The sequence below is a fragment of the Thunnus maccoyii genome, chromosome 23 (assembly GCF_910596095.1).
Source record: "Thunnus maccoyii chromosome 23, fThuMac1.1, whole genome shotgun sequence".
Taxonomy (NCBI): Eukaryota; Metazoa; Chordata; class Actinopteri; order Scombriformes; family Scombridae; genus Thunnus; species Thunnus maccoyii.
In genome coordinates, this window is record NC_056555.1 from 8,812,832 (window position 1) to 8,839,832 (window position 27,001).

The 27,001-nt window shown below is 40.0% G+C and overlaps 1 protein-coding gene across 3 annotated transcripts in view; it reads left to right on the plus strand.

Annotated features, from left to right (window-relative positions):
• Positions 1–24,857, plus strand: part of gramd4a (GRAM domain containing 4a) — a 54,032-nt gene extending 29,175 nt beyond the window's left edge. For 2 of the 3 annotated variants that reach the window (XM_042403420.1, XM_042403419.1), the window contains exons 4-19: positions 6,271–6,391; positions 8,802–8,863; positions 10,122–10,260; positions 10,797–10,822; positions 12,099–12,190; positions 12,854–12,945; positions 13,216–13,264; positions 13,388–13,459; positions 13,542–13,585; positions 13,703–13,812; positions 15,499–15,653; positions 17,139–17,283; positions 17,518–17,611; positions 17,958–18,048; positions 18,201–18,269; positions 19,732–24,857. In XM_042403420.1, coding sequence (XP_042259354.1) covers positions 6,271–6,391; positions 8,802–8,863; positions 10,122–10,260; positions 10,797–10,822; positions 12,099–12,190; positions 12,854–12,945; positions 13,216–13,264; positions 13,388–13,459; positions 13,542–13,585; positions 13,703–13,812; positions 15,499–15,653; positions 17,139–17,283; positions 17,518–17,611; positions 17,958–18,048; positions 18,201–18,269; positions 19,732–19,842 — 1,472 coding nt within the window. In that variant the 3' untranslated portion in view covers positions 19,843–24,857. Of the gene's footprint in view, positions 1–6,270; positions 6,392–8,801; positions 8,864–10,121; positions 10,261–10,796; positions 10,823–12,098; positions 12,191–12,853; positions 12,946–13,215; positions 13,265–13,387; positions 13,460–13,541; positions 13,586–13,702; positions 13,813–15,498; positions 15,654–16,161; positions 16,364–17,138; positions 17,284–17,517; positions 17,612–17,957; positions 18,049–18,200; positions 18,270–19,731 lie in introns of those variants that run through there. The other variant, XM_042403421.1, reaches the window with a different exon arrangement.
• Positions 24,858–27,001: the final 2,144 nt, after the last annotated feature.

The following is a 27,001-nucleotide window of genomic DNA, read 5'->3' on the forward strand; positions in this document are numbered from 1 at the left end:
TCTCAGATTCCAGGCCCTCTTAGTCTGCTGGCCACCCAGCAAAGCCCCACCTCTCTTTACCTCCGCTGCCCTCCTTCTCTTTTCACCCAGATCCTAACACACTCAGACCAGCTGGGATCACTGACCATCACTCTCATTCTGTGGAAGCCTATCAGAATAGTATATTGTGTTGCTAGTGACAGATTAGTCCTGAGGAACCTGTCATTGGTCTTTGCTTTGTCTCTGAATGGAAGGATGTAAACATGGAGCCTATACCTAAACTTTGAGGAGTTTTGAGGTCATCAGGTGGCAGAGGCTGCTACAGTAAACAAGCTAGGCTGGACTAGGAGAACCAGCAGCCATGGCTCAATTTCAAGAAAGAGCCAAGTCGGCCACTCTGCCACCCCGATTATGCTCGAGTGTCCCGGGGACTAGCCGACTACCAAGACGGATGGGTGGGTGCAGGTTGGAGGACTTAAGCTTTGACAGCTTTGAGCTGCTTTACAGTGGAGCTGTTGATAAGATCAAAAGCCACAAAAGTAACCTCAACCTCAGTAAGTGTCAACCTCAGGAATTTTTGGGCAACTTCAACTCATAGTAATTATGTTTTAAACATGAATAAGATAACTTGAGCTTCAGTAAATAGACTAGCCTTGCTGTTTGGCAACTAAACTACCATATAAAGCTATTTATAGTGAAGTCTCATGTTAGGTAATGTAAAGTTCTGTTTTTAATTGATCATCCCAATCGGGAAAATAGTGAATACCAAGCTATTTGATAACCTTATTTTTTATTGTAATATCAGTCGATTTAAACGTCAGCAAGTTAGATAACCCCAACATGTTGGCTCATAAACTTTAAGATGTCAACTTCAGTCTATTTAGAAGCTAACCTCAATCATTCTCAGATAAAACTTTAGTAACCCAAATATTATCAACTTCAGCCAGTTGTTAACCCAAACTAATGTCAGCTAAATGTTGTCTCTAGATACTGGTTTCAACAAAACATGGGCTGTATTGACGTCAGCGTGGTACCAAAACCCAACTCCTGTATATGTTAGTGTCATAAGTTGGGTTTTAAATGGTTAATTTCACTTCTTCTGTTGTATTTGCGTCATGGTGTCAATTTTGAAATGTAAGGGATATAAAGGAAGTCGCTCATATGACACTCAGCCGTGGCGATGCTTGCTCATGACACCTCAGCTGCACCCAGGCTACGCAATGTTTCCCCAACAGATAATCTGAGTCTCAGCAATTTTTCACAGCTGTTACTCTTAAGTTTTCTAAACAGCTCGCCAAAAGAAACCTGTTGAAGGCAATCAACTTCTAACTTTTTAAGATTCAAGCACAGCATCAGTGAGTTTTTTTTTTATTAGTCCATTTTAACCAAATTCATTCAAACAAACACAGATTTAGCCCATGGCCATGTTAAAATTGTGTCAAAGACCTCACCTTTCAGATTATTTTATTCAGCCTCGGCCATTTTCATCTTCTGACATTAACTTTATCTGGTCCTTCATGTACTGTATTACCACCAGTATTTTCTGCTGCTGTTAAACCTTTATTAGCAGATAGTGTATTGTATGTAACTCAAATTGCTGTTTTTTGTAGCTTTTTTCCCAGAGATTAGTTTCACGGAAACCCTGCATGGGAGAGAAGGTCAGCACTATTAAAAGTGACATCTCCTGGCATGGCATTTAGCTAATCCCCTCTCTGTGTTACAGATAAATGGTCTAGTTACTAGACTTCAGAATGGCCAAAGAGACCCTGTAGATTTATATATAGAAGAGCAGTCCAATTTTAGCTGCAGAACAGGAGTGTTGACAGTATTATTAATATGCTATCTGATGTAGAGGGCCTCTGCGGAACAGAAAAACGATTGTACTCTATCTCTCTCTGTCTGACACACTTAGCATATTTTGTCATGCTTTGCTGTATCACACACTTGTGGCCCCACATCAAATACAGTATTAGGGACTCTGAGAATAAGCTATCTCTCTCTATGCTTGTTAAGAAGGAAACAGTCAGTGTGGAAAGAAGGAAACTAAGGGGGGAAGGAACAGGGTGGAGAAAGGGTAAAGGAGTTACAGAGGATCATATATGCACAGGGAAGATTGCACTATGGGGACAGGATATTGGGGGGGAAAGGAAGGGAGTGACAGTTTGGTGAGCTCAAGTGTCAGAGGTGAACAGTTTCAAGGTCTAGAAGGTATAGACAACAGTAAGGTGACAGCAGAATTTTAGTACAGTACAGTATACTCATTGTGTGTCAACAGTAGTGGAATTCACTCTTGAGGGAATGGTTATGAATGGTTTCAAAAATAAAAAGTTGCATCACTGTAAATCACAAATTGGGGCATCCCCCGACACCACATTGTTTGCCCTATATTCTGAAATTGAGTTTTAGAGTATAGTAGCTGGAAGCAGGACAAATGAATGAAATCACTTGAGTTACATGGTGCGATGTACAGTTCACCAACATCACATGAATTCAAGGTGTTATCCTTAAATTTCAAGCAATTATCTATTGCTGCATTTTGGAACGAGCAAGGCATCTCAAATTAAGATAGATTCATCTTTGAAATTGCTGTAATTCTGTTAACCAAATACTGAAATTACTTAAAGCTGCACAAAATGATGACTGTGTGTAATGTGAAAGGTGTCGCTCATAGTGATGAATTGTCAGAGAATAGTTACCCAGCACTGTAGTTTCCCTCAACTCAACAGAACATTTTAGCGTCTTTCAGACCTTTATTGTGGTTTTGCAGCCGGCAAATGTATTGTCTTGTTTCACTGTCAGCGCTCATGAACCTCGTTTTGATTTTTATGCTACTGGTCTAACACCAGAAGACTGACAGACCCACTTAGCAACTAGCTGATGCAGATAATGTATCATTTAACTGTTAAGGAGGCAGATATTTTCCTCAAGAGTTGGTGGACCAAAACAGAGCTAACTTTTTGTTGCACTGCCAAAAAAAAATCTATTAGTACAGTTTTAACTTAGTCCACTTTGACATAGTCCTGTCACCCTTCACGGTCCTTTGACTGGATGAAAAGTCGAAGTAGCCTTTTTTGTGTGTGTGTTGCTTTGCTTTTTGTTTTTGTTTTGCTTTGAGTAACCACTAATCTAGTTTTGCCTACACCACCCAGGGTGCATTGCTGCTGTTGCTTCTATTTGTCTAATAGGTTTACAGTTGGCTGTGGAACTCCTGGCACTGGGCAGCCTAGCCAGTACTAATCTGCTTAGCCCATAGAAACCTTTGGCCGGCCTCCCACTTTCTCTGTCTTACGCACATGCAGACGCATGCACACTCACTCTCTTGTATTGTTTACATACTATGCAGTAAACAGATGCTACAGTTAGCAGATAAGGAGAAGGGAGACAGGCACACTGAGCAGATGGAGGAATGAAAGTGTGTTAGAGGGGTCATATTACATACATGAAATAAGAGAGGAAAGTTACCTACTGTATGTTTACGGTTATCCTCCAATGCACAAGTTTTTCAAAAGGAAGACCAAAATGGCTCTTATTAAACCAGAAATGTAAAAGAACATATTAAGCAGGTACATTATATGGGACCAGGTGATAAAGTATATGTCGCCTCTCAGTTCAAGCACACAGCATTGCAGCCAATGCTGTAGCTGCAGGAGGTGCGGGCAATGAATGTTTTATTAGCCTTAATGGGAAGAGATAAAGGACAAGAGTGAGATATGAGATTAGGTGATGAGAGAGAGAGAGAGAGAGAGAGAGAGAGAGAAACTGGCAGCTAAATTCTGGTAACATGAGTCCCGGCTGACTGTTTAATGAAGTGTTGTGCATGTGTCAGGCTGTGCAGTGGTCTAGCTAACATTTTTCTGTGTTTTTAGTTGGAGACATTTTGACCTTGGTTCTCGGTGGCACAGCCAGTGCTTCTTTTATCAGTAGATGTTGTTTCGTAGCAGAATTTTCCTGTGAAATCTGGGTATGTTGGTGTTTCCATTTGAAGTGGTGCCACAGCTTAGAATGGTGGAACTCTTTTTATGCCTCTGTGCTGGTGATAGCCGTGGCCGGAGGCATTATGTTTTTGGGTTGTCCATATGTATATATGTACATATGTACATAATGTCCGTCCATATGTCTGTCCCATCCTCATGAATGCAATATCTCAGGAAGGCCTTGTGGGAATTTGGTACAAACATCCACTCAAACATCCCAAGTTGACTCCCTGTTGGGCCTAACCATCAGGGATTTAAAAAAAAAAGTACTTTAAGATGTTTTCTAGTAGCTCCTTAAAGGAATAGGTCAGCGCGTAGCGATAGCGTGGTCTAGAGAGAGAGCGAAAGCGTGTGTGTGATGGTGAGGCTGCAGCGATAGGAGCAACCCGCCTACCATCCGAAAGTAGGCCGAGAGTGAGAGAGTTTCTGCCAAAAACAAGCCCCTAGACTTGGAGACATGAGAGCAGCTGTTCGCTAACAGCAACGTGTGTTTACAGCAGAGAGCAGGAGGGAGGACAGACATCTCATTCCGCTACCCTACCCCGGGCCTAACAACTTTTCTGGCGGAAACCCTGCTCAAGGACGAACTGATTACATTTTGGTGGTCAAAGATCAAGGTCACTGCTACCTCACATCCGTCCCATTCTCTTGAGAACACAATATCTCAGGAACGCCTTGAGGAAATTTCTTCAACTTTGGCACAAATGTCCACTTGGACTCAAGGATAAACTCATTAGATTTTGGTGGTCAAAGGTCAAAGTCACTGTGACCACAAAACACGTTTTTGGGCATATTAAGAATTCATATGGTAATTATGACAAAGTTTCACAGAAATGTCTAATAAAATTGTAACATTTGGTCAGATACTGAATTGGTGACACTAATCTTGGGTGCCCACCTTGAAACTGTGGTGATTGTTTAGATTTTCTGTGCTGCCGGGTTGAAGATGTGTGTGAAGCATCCACGTTTTGGAATTTGTAGTTTCTTTGCAGCAACATCCATTTCTGAAGCTTTGTCTACTGTCTTGGCTACAACTTTGTGTTCTATCAGAATCAGTTTTATTTGCCAAGCATGTGAATACATACAAGGAATTTATATATGACTCCTTTAACTGTTTGTTTGATCAGGTCCAAATGCCCCTGCCTCTTTCCAAGAGTTTTCTTCATCTTCCAGATCTCATCTTGACCTCCTCAGTTCCCCTAAACTGCCCTCTCGTAATTACATTTCGCACTGTGACTGCAAACTGACAACACTTTGCTATCCTCTTGTAGCCTTCCCCTGCATTTTGGGCATCAATAACTTTCATTTTCAGAGTCTTACACAGCTGCTTAGAGGAACCCATGATTGCTGAGTGTTTGCACAAGGTTTGAAGAGTCAGAGTATTTGTAAAGCTTTGAAACTGGCACCAGCTGACATTTCCTAATGACAGTTGTTGGCATGCCACAGGTCTAACGAGCTGATTAAGGTCTGAGACCTTGTAAAAAGAACCTGAGCCTTCAGAACTCTTAGGGTGCTCAAACTTTTGAATATGCCACAATGGTGTTTTTCTTTTATTATTTGTGTTCAATATATGACATAAAAAGTAATGTTTGCTGAACATATTGTGTTTTATGCTCCATATCCCAGAGAGGCTGTGTTTACATCTTTTAATTAAAAAAATCACAAAAATGTTATTTATCAAGGGTGTCCAAACCTTTGCATACAACTATAATTGCTTGCAGGTAATCATTCATTTGTGCCTCTGCATGTGTCCCCACTTTTATTACCTCTCCCCCTTTAATATTCATGTGTCCCTTTAGTCAGGGGACAATAGACAGGGAGGAAACACTGCTGATGTTGCACCCCAGGCTTAGAAAGCCCTGATACTTGAAACCACTTGATGCTAGAGGCTGACTGACAAGGAGGAAGAGAAGGGGATAGGTGGAGGTGAAGGTGAAAGGAGATGGACTGAGGGAGTGATGGAAAAAAGAGAGACATAAACGAAAGCAGGGCTTTGAAAAAAATAAATTCTATGACTTCAAATTTGACCATCAAAAAATTATTTTTTCAGATTAGATTGTATTTTTCAGTTATTCAATTTGAAGACTTTTTAAAAAGAAAGTTTGGATTGTGTTTGTATTGTTGTTCTACTGGTGCTTTTTTTTTGTTTACTAAAACATAATAAAATTTAAATGCTGGATGAAATGTTGGACATAGATTACTCAGCAGACGCCTTTTTCATAACCATGAACATTTGTGTGGAGCTCTTCTGGTTGCATTGTTTTCATATCAAGATTTTTGATACTTACGTCCAGTGTTTGTGTTTGTTTTTTTCCAGAGGAGGAACTGAGGAAGCTGCGGGAAGAGACCAATGTGGACTCTCTGCGGCAGGAGCTGGAGAGAGAGCGAAGCAAGCGTTTAGACCTGGAGCAGAAGATGAGTGAGGTGCTCAAGTCCAGGTAAGACAGGAGAGCAGAGTCAAAGTGAGTGACGTGAGCGACAGGAGATGAGGACTAAAATGTGCGATATGGGAAGTAATAATAATGACGGAAAGACAGGAAATGGTGACACTACAGCTCAGCAGAGTTTACCATGGGTTAAGTCAGACAGGGGGTGTGTGTGTCAGTCAGTCCCAGTGCTACCCTAGGTTTCTGTTATAAATAGAGGCCTCAGCAGCTTGGGAGGCGGGGAATTCCACAAGGAGGTGTGCTTGAGTGTATGTGTTTTGATGGCGATGGAAAGAGAGAGGAAAAAAAAAAAACAGCAACGAGTCATGCGCCAGTCTGTGTAGCCAAGCGCACACTGTCACACCGTCGCTATGCTGGTGACAGGAAAAGCTTGCGTCTCTTGGCACCCTTAAAGCCAACCCTAAACCCAGGGTGCGCATGTACGGCTGTGCGTGTGTGATCAGATGATGTTTCTGTGCCTGCCAATGGGAAATTCCACTGGTGCTCTCCAAGTGATTACCAACACAGAAACACAGACCCAAGAATGTGAGACTCAGTGCAGGATTTTGTAAGAGTTGAACTAATGGACCATGACCCGGGAGTTTTCTTCAGTTAATCCTCGGTCAGCAGCATCCAGCCAGAGAGATGTAGACGAGGACAGCAGATTACAGTCGTCTTCTGTGGCTGTTATCCAGGTGCCACTGAGCAAGGCAGTGGAGTATGGTGGTGACATTTAGAACACTCTGGTTTCACTAGGAATTTTCCAGGTGTGACTAGAATAGGCTCCTAAATTTAGACCGTACTATATCAGTACACTGCAACATCCCAGATACAGATGAGAAACAAATTAAAGGAAAAATCCACAAGCGTTTATTTAGTCACCACGAGCCAGAACAGCTTCTGTGCTCATTGGCAGATATCCTACAAGTCTGCATGTATGTGTTCAACTGGGTTGTTGACTGCTAACACCATACTGTAGCTTATGATTCACATCATTTTCATACTCATGAAACCATTCAGTCACACCTCATACTCTGTATGGAAGCATGTGAATTTGTTATCTACTCATATATTCAGGTTTTTCCTTCTTTCTTTTTCCCTTTGTCTAATGTCTGTATATAACTGCAGCTGCTCCTGTGTATAAAGTGGCAATGATGGTTATGTGGTCATTAGTTCAAAGGTTAGTTGATTAATTGATTAGTTAATCACCAGAAAATTAATCAGCAACAATTGTATTAATTTATTCATCATTTTGAGTCATTTTTATGATGAAAAAAGCCACATTTCTCTGATTTCAGCTACTCAAATGTGAATATTTGCTGGTTTCCTTAATCTTCTATGATTGTAAACTGAATATCTTTGGGTTTTGGATTGTTGGTAGGATAAAACAAGACATTTAAAGAAATCACCCGAGGCTTTGGGAAATTGTAGAGGGCGTTTCTTGACCATTTTCTGACATCACATATTCAATTAATTGAGAACATAAATAGCAGATTAATCGTAATAAAAGTAATCATCAATTGTAGCCCTAGTGGTCATTACTAGGTGAGTTAGTTTCAAATGCTACTCTTTGTTTTTGTCTTTGGATGAAAACACAGACTGTAGTAACACATGGAGGCTGTTACTATTGTATTGTATTATGTACATTGTTTTTCGAAGCTTGTATTTTGAGCCTAAAAATCTAAATTTGAGATGGGAGCCATAGTGAAACTGACGTGGGACAACCAAATGCCAGCCACCGCATTTGTGAAAAGCTAAGACACCTGTTAATCAAACAGTTGTTTTGTATTCATAGAGAGAAGTTCACCCACAGTCTTACTATTTCTTAGCCATTAGCAAGAAATACGACCACCATTAAACCATTAAAGATGAAAGGACAAGATGCTTGCCAAAGCCAATATCATCTTGGAATGTGTCTCATCTTTTAATTGATTTCTTTTTTTATTCTGCATTCATAACTATTTATCATGTCAGTGAAACAGATGGAGACCTCTTTAATGATATATTTTGTTTTGCATAAAATTTGCTTGACAGTTGAATCAAAACATAGTATGGAGCTAATTTGTGTGGTTAGTTTAAGGAAAGGCTGTCCTCTTTCTATGTATCTTTCTTTGTGAAGCCACTGCTGTGACATTTTAACACTGAAATTATTCATTTCAACAAAGGCAGTTTGAGACTGAAATGTCTTCTCATTCTCTCTCTGTCCCTGTATGTGTCTGTCTTAGCTCAACTCAGACAGCGACTGATTTATCCAAAGCAGCAGCTTTCTTAACATGAACTTCCTGAGACGTGCCTGCTATAGCATCTGCAGCTCTGGCAACAGAGAAGTGAGACTGACACTTGAAAAATCTCTCTCTCTCTCTCTTTCTGCCTCTCTCTCTCTCTCTCTCTCTCTCTCTCTCCCTCCCTTTCTCTCCCTCAGGCTGGAGGACTCTCCGCCACAACCTCCCCGAAAACAGCAGTCACCCTCTAACAATGGAACAGGTAAGACCCCGGAGGGAGAAAGACAGCCAGGCGAGTGAGAGTCAGGAAGGGGGGTGAGTGGAAAGGAAGACTTTGACGTCTTCTAGCGTGGGAGTAAATCAAGAGGACCGTTCGTGTGTGTGTGTGTGTGTGTGTGTGTGTGTGTGATGTAGGATGTATGCGTGGAAGGCTTGAAAGGAGGGGAGTGTGTCAGAAGTGCAGATGGGTTATTCCAGGGCATATAACAGTGTGTGGTGTGCGTGCGCTTTCTCATGGCAACAGTATTACACACTTATGGAGACTACAGGGTGATTTTGAGTTTGTAATTTGTTGTTTGCTGTGTATACATTGCACCAAAACCTATTTAGTTGTTTTCATTAATACAAAGCTGCACTAACAATGTCAGTGCTGTCCGTGTGTGCGTGTTTAAACATACGTCAACGAGGGGAGCGTGTGTATATTTTAGAGAGAGAGAGAGAGAAATGGAGCAAGAGACAGAGAGACTTATTTTGGAAAATGGGTTATGATTGTAGATCACTTCATCTAGGGCAGACGTGCCTGATTGGACTGTGTTAACTGTGTAAACTATAAATGAAAATGGCTTCTAACACAATGTCATCATCAGCACAAAGATACTCGTGTTCATAATGAATGTGCAACAGGAAAAAAACCAACCCTGCCAGAGCTTTCACTTTGCCATAATTACATTCTTTTTTGTTTGTTTGTTTGTTTACGTATTCATCCTCTCAGTGACCGAGCATACAGGCTGTTCTTTTTTTTTTTTATTCAGCTGCATATTCACAGTCACATTCAGGCGCGGTTCTGCAGCTGCATTAGTGTCCATTAGTGTACGACACAGGGGCATTTCAGCATTAGTAATTGACCGTTTATTAAGCCCCACCCACCCCCGTAGGCACTGTTGCTACGCCTGTCAAGCTTTCAGTTCTTGTGCAGCACATATGCACTTTATAGTAATTACAAGGGCCGATTTACTACTAGAAATGTTAAGTATTTTCATAATCAATAGGTCAGCATCCTCACCAGCTGATGATCCATTTAGAAAACATGGAAATAAAGGAGCAGCATAATTCTTGGATTGCATGGTAGAGTGAGTTAGCCCTAGTGTTGTAGTACAGTATTTCAATAAAAGTTTGCTCTAACATAACTCTAGATCACATTAGATCACCACATAGCCATCTTTTTATACAAACAACAGATTATTCTATGGAAATCGATCATTTTGGGAAACACACAAACCTAATCTATCTGTTCTCTTTAGCGGAGAAACAGCAGAAGGAGGTATGGAGTTCGCGGCTGCAGAAGTGGCTGTACGAGCGCTTCGGGGTTTACATCGAAGACTTCCGTTTTCAGCCGGAGGAGAGCACTGTAGAGGCTGAGGAACCGCTAAGTGCTAAAAGGTGGGTGTGAGAGCCGCTCTGAAACAGAGTATAAAGGGTCTGTCCTCAGGTATTGATTCTGCGGTTGTTCAAGAAGATGTGGAGTCAGACAGCTAGACAGCAACGAGGGAATACTAAAGGTGTGCAGCCAAATACAGTTATCATGAACAGTGTCACAGTTGTCAGGACATTGTATTTGCTTTTATTTGATGAATAGAGACATATTATAGACCGTGAATGTGCACTATAAATTAAAAAAACTGTTGTACTTCAATGTACTGTAGCTCCCTTGAACTGTGCACTTGCATTATGTTGGTTGCAAGAGGAGAGAAGTTCAGAAAAACATTTATTGTGCAGGAAGAATTACGAGAGGACTGAGGAAGAAAGCTCTTTTCTTATTCCTCCTCTGTAAAGGCGAGTGAGTCATGCCAGGCTGATTAAGGCCAAAGTGTCAGCACTTCCTCTCGCACACAAAATAGCATTTTCTTTGTGTGTTTTTAAACATGAGCATCTGTATGTGTTCTGACCTTCACTTTTTGTGTTTGTTTTACATCCAGGTTGACAGAAAATATGAGGCGACTCAGTGAGTATTCAAAAACACACACAAATAAATAGAAAGCTACAGTGGAAGTACAGACTGTTTTCTAACTTTGCTGTCAGTTTATCATTAGGTTTTCAGTAGTTATTTGTTGCTTAGCAGCTTCTGCAAAATTCTGCAGTGCTACAATATCAACCACAGTGAAAATTATGCACCACACACTCCCCGTTCACGTTATTTCCCTTTTAACATGAAGACATTTAATTAATATGGATGGATTGAAAGTAGAATTTAACCATCCGTAATAGATTTTCACTGTGAAAAAACAAATTCTCATGTAAGAAATAACATTTTTCATACATTTTAAGTCCTACAAGTCACTATTCATAAAATGAACTAGAGGTGTCACGATTCTCCAAATCCACGATTCGATTTGACTTTCGATTAAACTTTTTTTTTTCCAGCACTGACAGCTATGACATTGTTAGACTATGGAGTCTTGATTTGTAAGGATCAACAGATCGTTTATGCCCTGACAACTGTCATTTACATTTTTAATTCTTCTTTAAAAGGATAGGCTACATGGTATCAGGTGTGATATAACCGCCATATTTTTTTGGAATGTACCTTTAGGCCATATGGTCAAATTTAAATAATTTATTTAAAATTTAATAACAATAACTTCTTTTATTTCACCAGTCAATTGGGCAACACAAACCTGAAAAGAAGAGCCACCAGATGGCAGAAGGGAACTTTACAACAACAGCTGGTTTTGCACTTTTTAGATTGTCCCTGTCCACTCGTCCCACAGCCAGCTGTACATAGAGGCCAATGTTATTTTCGCTTATGAGTCATTGATCCGGGAAGTTTGATTCTGTCAGTATATTTCCAACTTCACCGAAGTGTGTATAGCATAGCCTACAAACTATAGTTTGTTGTTTACACAAGTTATGGGGAAGGCAAAATGTTGCCACATGGGTGACCTCAGGGAAGCAGGAGGATTTTCCAGTCCTGTTGTTTCTCCATCATCTCCGACTCCAGTAGTGGCCACAGTGTCTCAAAAAGTATTGAAGCTGCAGGCTACCTGTAAACTACCTTGTGTTGTCTTTGAAATGTTGTTTTGTTTTTTTTCCTTCGGATAGGCACAGGTAGATGGGGTTGGAGAGAGAAAAAATACTGGGAGAATCACCAATCCTGCTTTTGATTTCAAAAGTTGAAATCAAACGCTCGTTTCAATCGATTTTAGAATCGAAATCCTGACACCCCTAAAATGAACACACACATAAACCACATTGAATATATCCCTTTACCCTTGTTTTAGAGCGAGGAGCCAGACCTGTCACCAACTTCTTAAGGAACCTCTCCGCCTTATCTAATTGGCACTCAGTCTACACCTCAGCTATTGCCTTCATTGTGAGTATTCACTTTTCCTTCTCATCATTTCTAACACTGTATTCTTATAAATTCAAATTATTTCAGCCGGTTAAGTTTAGCCCAATCGGTCTTACACAACCAACACGTAACAGTGAAATGAAAAGAAAGTCATTTCTGCACTGACAGATTGCAGGGGCCTCTGCCAAAAGACCGCAGAGGTCTCATCAGACCTTCATTAATGTCCACAGCCGGTGATTATTTTAAATCATCTTCAACCCCATTGATTGTGGCCACACATGCCAAAGCCATCTCAGATTCTAGTGATGATCCCGCTATAGTGTTGACAGGAGACTCTTAATAGCATCTTTCACTGCCAGTGAAGTCTCCAAAATTAAAATGCTTTGAGTCAGTGTCAGAGTAAGCCTCCCAAATCATAATTGAAGGAAATCTTTATTGAGGTCTTGTCATCAGTTTGTCTTTCTCTCATATGTAGAGCAACACAGTGCTTTTTTTAAGTAGAGGCCTGTCAAATAAACTTGGTGGTTATTAAGAATATACCAATATGTTAGAAAAGTAGAAAGGATACATGTTGTTAAACTGTAATTTGAATTGAACACATTGTTGTAAACTGTGATCATCACTATAAAACAAACAATAAACCTGAAGTTGATCTGCTTTATGTTGTGCTCTGTTCTGTTGCAGATCTACATGAATGCTGCTTGGCATGGCTGGGCCATTCCCATGTTACTCTTCCTGGCTATCCTGCGCTTGTCCTTAAATTACCTCATCGCCAGGTACAACATTTCTCTTCAGTGGACAGTCGTGTATTAGAGAGACATCCACTGTGCCATTTTTTAAAATCATTTAAAGTGGAGCATTTAGGAGATCATTATGAAATGAGGGCATATTAGTATTTGTCAGACATCTGTCTGGACTTGGATCTTTAAACTGGGACACCTGGTCACCTTTTAAAGTAATAAAAGTTGTATAGATGTTACTCAAAAGTAACATAGTAGTTTTGTAGCTTTGGTTTATAAAAGTGCACACCTCTTCTTACTTTCCAGAGGTTGGAGGATCCAGTGGAGCATTGTGCCTGAGGTCTCTGAGCCCATGGTAAGACGATTTCTCACTGCTTCCTGTTTTCTTTGTTTCAGTAGGAAAAATCTATGAGTTAGAAGCAAAGGAGAATATTAGTATATAGTCTCACTAACCTGTTGTCTTTTTCGTGTTCTGCAGGAACCTCCAAAGGAAGACTTGACTGTATCTGAGAAGTTCCAGCTTGTACTTGACGTTGCACAAAAAGCACAGGTACAACATGTTACTCCTCAAACCAGTCTGCACAGATACTGAAACTGAATTTGTTCATACAGTGTTTCAACTCTCCTTGCAGAACCTTTTTGGCAAGATGGCGGATGTTTTAGAGAAGATAAAGAAGTAAGTTTAATTAGTTGTATTTTAAATTAAAACACTGAAACTTTTAGACCATATTGACAGATATTGTTTCTCTCCTCCGTGTGTGTGTGTGTGTGTGTGTGTGCATCTGTCTGTCAGCCTCTTCATGTGGGTGCAGCCGGAGAGCACCCGCAAACTTTACATCTGCCTGTGGGTGGCTTTCATCACCTCCTGCGTCCTGCCATACAAACTGATGGGTTTCATGATCGGTGAGAGACACACACACACACAAAGCTTCTCTATCCTTTTGTACATAACTATGCAGGATACTTGAATGAATGCAAATACTTCTATTCAATCCGGTGCACACAAACAAATGCATTCATAAGACTTGTGTAACTGTTCTCCCTTTGCCTGTGAGGGGCAGCTGTAGGCTGTTTACATGCCTGTCTGATAATATTAGTTACTGCTACAGTATTTCTTGTAAACAAAGTGTCTCCAAACGGCTTTCCTCACAAGATGCTTAGAGAAAATATAGTTGTAGACACAATGGCTGTGTTTATTCAGTCAGCAAAATATATTTGTCTCCTCATGTGAGCACTAAATGAACTTCATCTCTACTGTAAATGAGTCAGAGAACCAAAATCAGGTGGTCGATTTCTGCATTAGAAACTAGCTGTCGGCATTTTCACTAAAAGTATGACATCTGCAGCCAATCCAACAGAATTGCTTACACCAGTTTTGTGGCCCGGCATACAGACCTGAACCAGATTTCATTGGGATCAAAATGTTCAAAATGATCAAAAGCAGACTGTTTCAGTGCCAGCCATCAGATGTGTTCAGTGATTCAAATAGATAGGTTGGAGAAACAACTGACCAATCAGAGCTTAGTAGGTGGAATCAAGAATGGGGATATCATCTTCTTACATAGCTAGCTTGTTAGGTACCTAGCTACATTTATGAAAAGTAGCGACAGAAAAACGGCGATAAGTGTAGATTAGATCGACACAGCTGCACAAGAAGTTGAGTGTCTACATGCAGAAATAACAACTCATAAATCAACATATTTCTTCAACCAATTTGGAGTTAACTGTTTGTACCTACTTCAACTAACTGAAATGTCGTCTGTGGCCGGTCAAGTCACTCACAACTGATTTTGTTATGATAAAACAAAACAAAATAACCCCTCACCCCACTACCAACACAAAATCAGCTGACATGAGCTGATATATATCAAGCTGAACCAATGAAGTGAAACAAAATGACAATTCAGTCTGTTTATCAGGCTAACTGTAGACCTTTATCACAGCAGACCTTTTGGTAGCATAAAGCACAGGTGTAAATAATAACATTAGTGATGCCTCAGCTCCATTTAGCTGCTTTAGTTTCAGGATTCTGGTATTGTGCATGCTGTCACTGCTGTAGCTTAATGGCACATTTGAATAAGTCAGAGACATCGTTAATGATATCGGTAACACCTGTGCTTTTCCTACGGTGAGTCAAAATATCTTTGGCTACTGCATTTTGAATTTTGTTGTGTACTAAATGTCCCTGTTATCACAGGTGTTGTTGTCAGCAATAAGTTATTAAAGAGACCTAACTCCATTTGTACACTCAGTGCCCATTTCAACCTGTTATGTTGTAATATGTGCAACATAACTCACGGCTTGTTTTTGTTAATGAAGACAAATTACAGTCCCAACCACTCTTCATTCTGTGTGCTAAACGATATTGGAGGTAATTGACACAAAAATCATTTTCAAAGAATATGAATGACGTGAAGGATAGAAAAGGATGCACCATGAATGCCACTGAGACTTAAAACGATAAAAGCTTTGAACTTTGAAATGTGGAAGGCCTTTTAAAAGTGAAGTTATTGGAGGCCATGTTTTTCACAACTTTGCTGCACAGTACAAGATTTTAATTTTCTCCTCTCACCGCCTTGTCCTCTACAGGCCTGTACGCCGGTATCAAGTTCTTCATCATAGACTTCTTGTTTAAGAGCTGTCCGAAGCTGCGGGACAAGTACGACACTCCTTACATCGTGTGGAACAGCCTTCCCACTGACCCCCAGCTCAAGGAGAGGACCAACGCCACTGTGTCACGGCGGGTGAGGAGCAGAAACACACACTTCATCTACTTCTTCATTGCCTTCTCCTGCTCGTTCATGCTCTCTCAGACTAATTAAACATACAGACCATTTGACACAGCTTAGTCTGAATCCTAAGACAGAACATGTCTATAATGCACAAAGCACAAGATTATTCATGCAACCCTAATTCTCTGTTGCTAACCTTAAAAGCTGAAGTTTATACCTACAGAGGCATCCCAATCTGTCTAGCAGCTACAGCAGTGATGCCGTTGAGGTCCACTGGAGTTCAGTTACAGGTTCAGTCTTTCATGTTGGCAAGAATCCACCTGCTGAAGTGTCAGTCTAAAAGAGAAAAAAAGGGGTCAATAACGTCACAAAATATCTTCACTCCTGTCAATAGTACATTAACAATCAGCCACTCACTGTGTAATACCAGAAAGTGTTTTATGTAAGGTTGAGTGTGTGAGCATGTGTGTCTTTGTTGTGGCATCAGTCACAGGTGTCCTCTGTCATTTCTCTCTCTCAGCTGTCTGCCTCTGAGAAGGTAGGGACTCTGGTGTGTCTCCCTTTGGTTCCTCTACTGTGCCTGGGTGTGCCGCCAGCTCACCTCAAAGCGTGTGTGTGCGTGTGTGTGTGTGTGCGTGCGCACACGATGTGTGACACACCATGGGACTGGCCGCTAGTGTAGAGAATGGATCAAAATGTCATGATAGCCAACAATAAAGGTTTTTTCCTTCTAAAATTGTTTGTGACAGTAAATTAAGACAGTGAGTCTGTGTGTAAACTTTAAAATAACGATTGACATTTTTGATCCATTGTCACAGATGCTTTGTGAGAAGAAGTAGCAGTGTGTTTACTGAGTAGTTAAAATGCACATAGAGTAGCCCCTTTACATAGTTATTTAATATTAGCTCAGTAAATCCTCCCTGTCCCACAACTGTATGTAGTAATTAACCCCAAAATGTCATTGCTGTTAGCTGTTTTAAATGTTGGTTCATTTCCTACAACCTAATTATTATAACATAAACATTAGTGCAGAAAGGACTGAACAATACATAAAATGATCCCTTTGACCTTAATATGTAAATAAAGATGCATTTTTAGTAGAATTATATTTTTTCTACAAATTAACAAGTACTTTTTGGCCTATAAACTGGTTATGTATGTTGAATGAATGATGGCCTCACTCTCTGCTTTGCACGTTACACCTGAGCCTGCAGCAAACAAGTGCACACGCAGAGAAGCACATAACGCAATACTGGAAGTGGAAGAGCTGTTTCAATATTGGCTACTTTTCTCAATATTTCTGGGAAGCTGTAGTCTTATCAGACATGACGTGTAGAGATGCTTAATGTTAAATATTTCTCCCTCTCCTTCCTCCTTTCTCTCATCATCATCTTTTCTTCCTCTTCTCCCACGTGTCCTTTCTGTCTGTGTTTTGTCACCCTGTCTGTTTTTTCTCCCTCCTCCTCCTCCTCCTCCTCCTCCTCCGTTTCCCTCCAGGTTCAGCCGGTGGCTTCTCGGAGCAGCCTGGCCACCGTGCCATGTGGGGTGAGCAGAGAGGAGGAAGCAGGTCGCTCCCACAGCACCAAGAAAGGAGCCTTTCACGAGGTCTTCAACCTGGCGGAGTCAGAGCGCCCTCTGGCGGGTGAGACCACTTACTGTATCTCTGTTTTTCATTTGCAATGACATCTCTCGTGTTCAGCTGCATTGCAATTTGTACCGCTCACATCTTATTTGTCTTAGTTTGTAAGATAAAGTTTAAAAAATGCTTAATCCATCTCTATGGTTGGAAACGATTGACTAAAGTTGCAAGATAAAATCATAACCTAGCTTAGAATAAGAAATAATCTCTTTTTTTCTCCATCCTGTGTGTTTTCAGTGTGTGATAACGGCTGGAGGTGTTGCCTGATAAACAGAGACAGGAAGATGCCCACAGACTACATCAGGAATGGAGTGCTTTTCGTCACAGAGAAGTAAGTGGGACATCTTCTCTCAAGAGAACATCTTTTATTGTTAAATCTGAGTGAATGAGAGAAAAAAATAAGTTTTTAAAGGTGCAGCAGGGAGGAGAAACAGGAAACCGTAGAAGTTTTAAGTAAATGAAAAGCTAGTAGCTTACTAGCAGCTGCACCACATCTCTCCCTCCCTCCCTCCCTGTCTCTGTGTCAGTCAGTCAGCAGTGGATCGAGTAGGACAGCCCTTCCCCCAGAGAATATCCCTGATCTTTAAATCTCTTAACCTCTCTGGATATGTAACTGACAAGAGGTCCATTCAGTTTGTCGTATGTTTTGCCAGCCCGTTTGTTTTCTGTTTTCTCAGTTACTTGTGCTTTGAGAGCTCCAGCTCCCGATCTGGCTCCTCCAAGAAGAATAAAGTTATCAAGCTGGTGGACATCACTGACATACAAAAGGTAATCACTCTTAAATAAACTCCAAAAACATTTAAATAAGGGGCAGAAACACTTACTGTTGACCATTAAGATTTGATATTTAACATTTTTTAATAATGTGCGGTTAAAAAAAACCCAATAATGACTTCCTGTGTTTTTTCTCACCACTCCAGTACAAAGTGCTTTCAGTCCTACCAGGAAGTGGGATGGGCATCTCCATAGCGACTCCTTCTACTCAGAAGGTACAGTATGGAAAGACCGTTGTACGAAACACCAAAACACAGCCAAAAAAACAAGATACTATAGATTGAAATCAGGTTAATGTATTCAGGTTTTTGCAGCTAAAGTTCACCATGTGTATGAAGTCTTTCAAATGGCTTGTATTCAGTTTAGTATGCATATATTAAAGCTGTAAGAAGTCTAAAACATTTGTAGTAACCTAGATGTTATTTGTGTCGGAGTCCTTGCCATCAACTCCGACAATGTCATCAATAATTGCTATGAATTATTAATGAATTAGTAAGCAATAGAGAATAGTTATTAGCAGACTGAAATGTAATGTTGAGGGATGTAATGAGACAGATCAGAACTAAAACAATGGTCAAGATGCATTCTGTAAGATGTATACCAACATACACACTATATACTTGACTGGCCAGCTTTGCACATTGGCGCCCCCAAGTGGAAACATGAAGACACTGAAAATTTGAGGTCTTTGGAGATGTGACCATGTGATCAGTACATTTATTTAAAATTAAAAAATATATATGTTTTTTACTTATCACTGAAATTTATTCTTGGTTATTGGTTGAAGTAATGAGCTAAATGATGACTCACCACCGTTTCTGATAGTTTTCTAATTACGATTAATCATTCATGTGTGCTGTAATTCATCATCAATGACCATGTCATCACTGTGCAAAACTAATTTGGTGTAGTTTCTGAGATAATGTGAGAGATTAAGAGTTCCTCTACGGGGAGAGAATATTTGAATCATTCTTTATGTAAATAATCCTTTTAAAGTAAATAGCCAGCAATTTTCTATATTTTTCTAACACTGATTCTACTTAGAAGTATTGTGTGTATGTGTGTGTGTGTCCAAAGTCTAATATACTGTATCTTATTCCTCTGTGCTGTAGACCTCTGTTGTCTAAAAACTATTAAATGTCAACGAGTCACACCGTTGCACTGGCTAACATGTGCCTTCGCCCCAAAGATTACAGTCATGTTAGTTTGTTAGAAACCTCCAAAGATTAATTAACAGCGATCACGTTTTCAGTCTTCAGTTGCCACACATGCTCAGTGGTGTCTGCCAAACAAGGCACTTCTCTCCTGAGCCTCAAAACATGATCACTATATTAGTCTTTGGAGTTGTTTCTAGAAAAAAACTCTAGTAACCATTGCCTTTGGGGACAAGGAACATGTCACCCAGTGCAGCGGTGTGGCTCATGTGCGAGTTTTTAATAGTTTTTAGACAACAACAGAGGTCTACAGCACAGAGGAATAAGATATATCAGTCTTTGGATACACACACAATACTTAGGCAAGTAGGATTAGTTCAGTTTGGTTCTGCACATCCAGCCAAACCCTTTAAAAACCACTGGGATTATCTGAGAAATGCATGATCACAAAGCTGGAAACAGGACTGCTCTTCTTGGCTCATATAGTTACATATTAATCACTCAGCATCTCTGTCTCCTGCAGCCACTGGTGTTTGGCGCCATGATGCACAGAGACGAGGCTTTCGAGGCCATCTTCACCCAGTACATGAAGATCATGACCACCACCAAACCACCAGCCAGTGCAGAGCTCTAGACGGCCTGCGTCCTAATCAACACATCTCCACACCGGGGCTTAAGTCTGGGGCCGAAAGCCTCCTGAGTTTCAACTGGACTGGAAGATACTTTGAAACACCACACTACTCCTGTTCTGCGCAAGCCTCCTCCTCCTCCTCCCCCTCCTCCTCCTCCTCTTGTGACGGGCCTCCGCTTCCTCATCGACGCTCATCGCCCAGCTTTGATTGATGGATTCCCTGTTTAGTCCACGTCGGAGGGGGGATATGTGGGAGTATCCGCTACACGTGTAGTTGGGATTTAATGATCACACACTTCTTGCAGGTGCTGGGAAAACGGACAAAATCCACTAACTGGTTCCGGGAGGAGTGAGGATCAGTGTGGTTTTTATCAATCAGCAGAAGGCCGGTGAGGGGGCTGGTTCTCCTCTCCCACCTGACTGACCAACTAACTGGCTTCCTGACGTAGTCGTTTCCGTGTTTGCATGTGTGAGTGTGTGTGTATGTGTGGGCAGAAATTGTCTTAAACTGTGTCAAGTATCTATTTTTCTCTTTACTCCTCAGTCAGTGAAGAGACTTCTGCTGTGGTAGGAAGAATTCAAAAAGTGCTCATACGTAAAACAACTTATATACGTAAAAAACAATATCATAACACCTGGAAGATTTAAAAAAAGAAAAAAAAGTTCTTTAGGTTGCCAGACATCTGTAGAAACCAATATGTAAGTTTAGCTTTATAAATCACTGCGAAAAACAACTGTCAGTGTTGAATTTTTAGACATTTAAGCTCGCTGATTGGTGCCTAGCCCAACAAAATTATAGTCGTGTGAGCGGTCAGTGATTGTTTTTTTTTTAAAATGTGTATTAGCTGTGAAAATGTCAGATGACTACTCGTCTGACACAAAGCCTTTCTGTTAGTTTACATTGCTGCTGTCAAAATTTTTTTTTTTTTTTTGAATTTCTCCTCTTCTTTATAGACACAGACACATCTCAGCAGCGACAGTACGTTTTAGTTGTTCTTGTCGGTTTAACAGAAAATCTGCTGCGCTCAGCATCCGCTTCGGTGTTTTGTAAGTGTGCGTAACGTGTAGTGAAATGTTTTTGTTTTTGTTTTGTTTTTTCAGAAATGCCTTTCTTTTTGAAAAACGTCTTTTCTTTTTGTCTTTTTGTGACAGCCTTTGGGATGAGGAACTGGTCCAGGAGCTGTTGATTGTGTCAGAAATGAGAGCACAACCACTGTTACAGTAGATGGTTCAAACACTGACTGCCATTTAGAGTTTTGACACAGACGTCCCGTGTCTAAGCTTTTCTTTTGAAGGCACAGTCTGTAAATATATAGCGAGAAATTCTTTTTTTTTTCCCCCAACGATGGTATTCTCCCTGCACTTTATTAGAAAGTTAACTGGCATTCCTGACATTTATGCAGTTGCAGTACAAGCTCATTACTCACCAGTTACGCCCTACGGTATTTCACTTCTGTCTACTTGGGCCAGCTCAGGTTCTTTTCCTGCTGGTGTTAGTGCAACTCAGCACAGCACAAAGCACATTGTATTAATACAGGATTGATGTCTGCCACAGGGAGGATATTATTATTATTATTATTATTATTATCATTATTATTATTGTTATTGTGAGCAAGACAACTTTCAAGCTGACCATAAAAGAAGAAGGTACTTTGACTTCAAACGATTACTTTCACATCACAGCCCACAAAGGGCTCCCTCACACATTCAAGTGTTGCCGTATTTCAACGTTTGACATTTAAATCCGACCTTGATCGCCTAAGAACAGAGGAGAAATAACATCATATTCACTTTTTAAAATCAGAAAAGAAAAGACATGCCTAATAAGTTTGTTTTGTGTTTTTTTGTTTTTTTGTTTCTGCTTTACTGTAACGCCACAGTGAGTAGAGATTGACTTCTGGGTGCTCTTCCACTTGTTCCAGATTGTCTAAATGTGCGCTTTTTTTTTTTTTTCAATAGAATAGTATAAAGTATATTGAACTGGATATTTCAACGTCACTTTATTTTAAGACACCATTCACAAGAGTAAAGCTGGTATTTACTCTTGCCGAATGGTTTGATATGTAGAAATATAATGCCAAACTACGTCAGACACTTTTATGTGTTTTGTGAGATGAATGGAGATAATGGATAATGGGAGCTGGAGGTGACGGATTTCTCTTCAGATTTCTAATGAGAGACAGTAGAGTAGCTGTTTACTGTGTGTCCAGCAGCACAAGCTTTAGTTTCCTTGTAAATCTTACAAAACACTGTTAAAAAAGGGAGACCTTGACATTTAAATATTGACATTTATTCAGGTAATTTTTACTCACAGGCCACTTCTTTCTAGTTGTGTCACCATTCCTCAAGAAAAGCAGAGGATTTCTTTCCATTATCTGCCTCACAGGTTCCAGGTAAAAAGATAAAACAGACTTAAAATGTCAAGGTTTCTCTCTTAAGTCTATACAAATCCTCTTGTCATCATTATCAATTAGAATCAATTGAACTGGATATGAAATTGCCAGAGATGCAATGGACCAGTTCAAACATTAGACATTAATATTATTTTTAGTTAAAACTAATTAAGAATGGATATTTTTCATCCGTATGATTTTTTTTGGACCGGGCTTGTTTATTGATAGGCTGCCTTCCCAGACATGGATTTCTATTTTTGTTTAGGAATAAATTTGATCCATGAACGGGTAACTTGTTGGATATTAGAGCAGGTGAAGTCAGTAAAGTAATGAACACTGTCTCACTGTGTGATTGGATGGCACGCCGTAGTCTTAAAAGCTTTTACCTGAAGCCTTTTGTAATCTGTTAACTCTGAAAACCAGCTCTCTGTTAGGTGTTGGAGACCCTAACAAGGCTGCATTCAGACAAAGCACAGAATGTATCACGTTCTAAATGTCTAGGCTACTTTTTTTCTTTTTTTCTTTTGCCAAATCTTTAATTTTCTGTCTGCCATATTCTGCCTAAGCTCATGTTTACAGAAGGTTGTAAAAATTATTTTGTTCTTTTTTTTTTCTTCTTTTTCATAACAACCCAGTTTGAATTCCTTTGACTTTGGAGTTATGAAGACTGGACTGCTGTTGTTTGAAATAATGTCTCCGCTCTCATCGGCTCCACACCACTCACATGACTATCTCTGCTCATCTTTAACCAATAGTAAATCAAAACATAGTGACAACAAGAGCAGTATTTTAAACCTCATACAGCATGTAAATGGTCATATCCAACATCTCAGTACTTGGTTACAGTGTAGTGGAAGTTACAGTAAAAAAAACCAGGTTCACAGGCTTCATGCAGAGCAGAGATGGTCATGGACTGAAATGGCAACATCAGTGTTTTTGACATGTAGTTCCCTTCATAGTTGTGACATGATGCACCTTTTTGAAGAGTTATTGAGAGAGCCAGAAAGAAAACATTGTTTTTTTTAAAATGAAATAAAATATATGCACACACAATACTGTAAGGCACTTATTAGAGAAGCATCCAGAAAAATGCTCAAAGGGATTGTTGAACATTTTGCGAAATACAGTTATTCGCTTTATTGCTGAGAATTAGACGAGAAGATTGATACCAGTCATGTACAGTACAGAATTTGTTAGCTTTAGACAGAGCCACTTGCTAGTAGATATTGTTAAAACAATTACTTTGTGAACTTGGTTTTGTCCATATCCATAATATTCATAAACAGTCTGACGTAATTTTCCCAACTTTTTAGCTGTAATTTTTTCTGTGTAAAAACGTCTACATTAGGTTTTCTCCCTCCTGCTGTTATTACAGAAATGTCCCTCGACTCGCCCATGTTGAACTTAATTGCCATTATAGCAAATGTTAGAAACTTTGACTAGCCTTTTAAGTCCAGCCAGGACATTTAACCTTATGGGAAATAGTGTTTGTTAAAGGCTGCTAAAGACTGAAATATTAAATAAAAATTAGTTAAAAAAAATACTGTTCTTATCTAAACATACAGTGTGAACCACACAACATATTGTTAAGTAAGATCATGTTTCCAAACTGATTTTTTAATTATTTGCGTCATTACAAATCAGGGTGATTTTGAATGAGGTTTTCTGGAAGAGAACCTGGAAGCAGTTCTTGCTTCACTGTGACAGTCAACTCTGTTTCTCACTGTCTTCAGTTCAGTCGGTTGCTGGTTCAACCTGTTACATGCAGTTCAGTACAATTAGGCCTTTACAGCCATTGTTAATAAGATTAACCGCTCAGCAGTCACCCATTTGCACCTGAGATTTGACCGTACATGACCACACAGGAGCGTATTTCCCAAAATGTCTAAAAACTATACCTTCAATGTAATGAATTGTAAGATGCACATAATGACTGCCATACTGTGCAGAGGATACATAAGTCTAATGAACTGCTGTTGTAAGAGTAACAGGGACCATGTCAAAAACAGTGGTGTTGCCTTCTCAAGGTCCCCTCCGCTGAATCTGGTGTCCTCACTGTTGTATTAAATATGAAGTTCCTCTAACTGTGTGTAAATGTTGATTTAAGGGTTTTCTAAAAGCATTTCAACATCCAAGTGATCTACTTTGAATGTACAGTACTAACTGTACTAGTTTAGACAATTCCAGATGAGTTGTCTCATGGCTGCAAATAGCCTTAATCTGACATCATCACAATATGACCGAAGTAAATTTAAAAAAGGTCAAACAAATGAATCTCCAGGATTCAGTCCTGTTTTATGGACTGAGACAGAACTTGTAACATTTGCTACAGTCAGTGAACTGCAAATTAAAGCCCAGGTGCTAGCGGGAAGACAAGCCCATAGCATTCACTGCAAGGAAACACTGCAGTCATTACAGTGAGTCATTTGTCATCTGTGACAGTCGCTATAATGACTTCTCTCTTTCTTTTTTTTTCCTTCTTTTTTTTGTCAAAGAGGAATTTGTATACAAATTATTGAAATGTACAGTGAAGTAAACGAAAACCACCGAGTTTTTAAAAGACATGTCTATTGTAAAAGATAATGTGATGTACATTTTTTAATTTAAGTAAATGAATTTAAGGTATTTTGCTCTTGTGTCTGTCATCTTTTGTTAATGGGAAGTTTATAAAATGAACGATTGGTGAGTTATACAGTTGGATGTAAAAGTTTTGGCACCCCAAGTGTTCCGAAGTCTCAGGTTCTTTCTACAAGGTCTCAGACCTTAATTAGCTCGTTAGACCTGAGGCATGCCAATAATTGTCATTAGGAAATGTCAGCTGGTGCCAGTTTCAAAGCTTTACAAATACTCTGACTCTTCAAACCTTGTGCAAACACTCAGCAACCAACTCTAAGCAGCTGTGTGAGACTCTGAAAATGAAAGTTAATGATGCCTACAATGCAGATAAAGGCTACAAGAAGATAGCAAAGTGTTGTCAGCTTGCAGTTTACACAGTGTGAAATGTAATTAAGAGATGGCAGTTTAGGGGAACTGTGGAGGTCAAGATGAGATCTGGAAGATCAAGAAAAATCTTTGAGAGAACTGCTCGTATGCTGGTCAGAAAGGCAAATCAAACCCCCATTTGACTGCAAAAAACCTGTAGGAAGATTTAGCAGATTCAAGAGTGGTGGTACAGCGTTCCACTGTGCAGTGACGCTTGCACAAACAAGACCTTCATGGAAGAGTTAGTAGAAGAAACTTACCTGCATCCTCATCATAAAATCCAACATCAGAAGAATGCAACAGAACATCTATAGAAGCCTGATGCCACAATCTTTGGCCACAATCAGCAAAGGTATGTCTAGAGGAAAAAAGGAGCAGCATTTCATGAAAAAAAACACCTTGTCAACTTTTAAGCATGGGGGTGGAACTATCATACTCTGGGGTTGTGTTGCAGCCAGTTGCACAGGAAACATTGCATGGGTGAAGTGAAGAATGGATTCCACTAAATACCAGCAAATTCTTGACGCAAACATCACACCGTCTGTAAAAAAGCTGAAGCTGGAAAGATGATGGCTTCTACAACATGAACTTCTCATAGACTACCTCAAGAGATGCAAGCTGAAGGTTTGGAATGGCCCTCACAGTCCCCTGACTTAAACATAATTGAAAATCTGTGGGTCAAGATAAAAGCAAAAGTTAGTAAGAATCATTCTCATGAGCACACCAATAGTTCTTCCAATAGTTTTTGAGATATTTCTGTCTGGACCAAAGGGTGACGGACATAGAACCATATCCCCCGCATGGCTACAAATGTAAGGATACGACAATCGGCACATTCTGGAGGAAAATAATATAAAGTAGGCAGGTAGAATCATGTTGACAATTTCTTATTTTCGCTGTTTGTCTTACTAGTTTTGGGACAGTTTTCCTCATGTGATGTTCCTCCATTCTGAGACACTCATCTCTAGTTGAATCGCCTTCTGTAATGCACTTCTAATCCCCAAAACAATCAGTAAAACAACTACAACTCATCCACAACCACATGTCCCAGCCTGTGCCCATAGGTCCTCCAGTACCCTGCTGCTGCTCTCACAGTACCGCACCCATAAACACACTGAGGTTTACCCACCAAAACCTGGAACACTTTACAATCAGAAATTAGAGGTGACCTCAGTGAGTACTTCTAAAAGCCAAGTAACAACCTTTTCAAACTGGCCTTCAATTAACTTCCTTCCCAACATTTATTTATGTGCATTGCACTTTAATTGTACTTGGCCTTATTTTTAATACCTTTTAATGTGACAACCACTGTATGAAAAGTGCTGTACAAATAAATAAACTTGAGCCTTAAAGTTTGACAAAAATTAGGGTTCTTTTTGGCTCGACACTGCAGTGCCCATTTATTGCCACATGAGGTCACTGTAAGACCTGTGTCAAGACAAATCAGCTAGGTGTTATCATTCTTCCTTCCCTCTCCACAGGGAGGTCAAAGGTCAGGGTAAGCTGTTTTACCCTCTTGCCCTCACTCCCCATCGTGGTATGGATTCAGTGCGTTGCTCAAGGATATTTCAATATTTTATTCTACATGTAGGAATAAGAAAGTGGGTGGTTTGATGTGTTATACATTCCTACCCAATGTCACCTCATTTCTATGCTGATTGGACGATCAAGGAATCAATGAATAGGTGGATGATGGCATGTTCACACAGTCTCACTCTTGTGACCTCAGCAAATCCAGGCAGCGTTTTTTTTTCCCCCACATGTCGCACAGATCAGAGTAGGAGTGA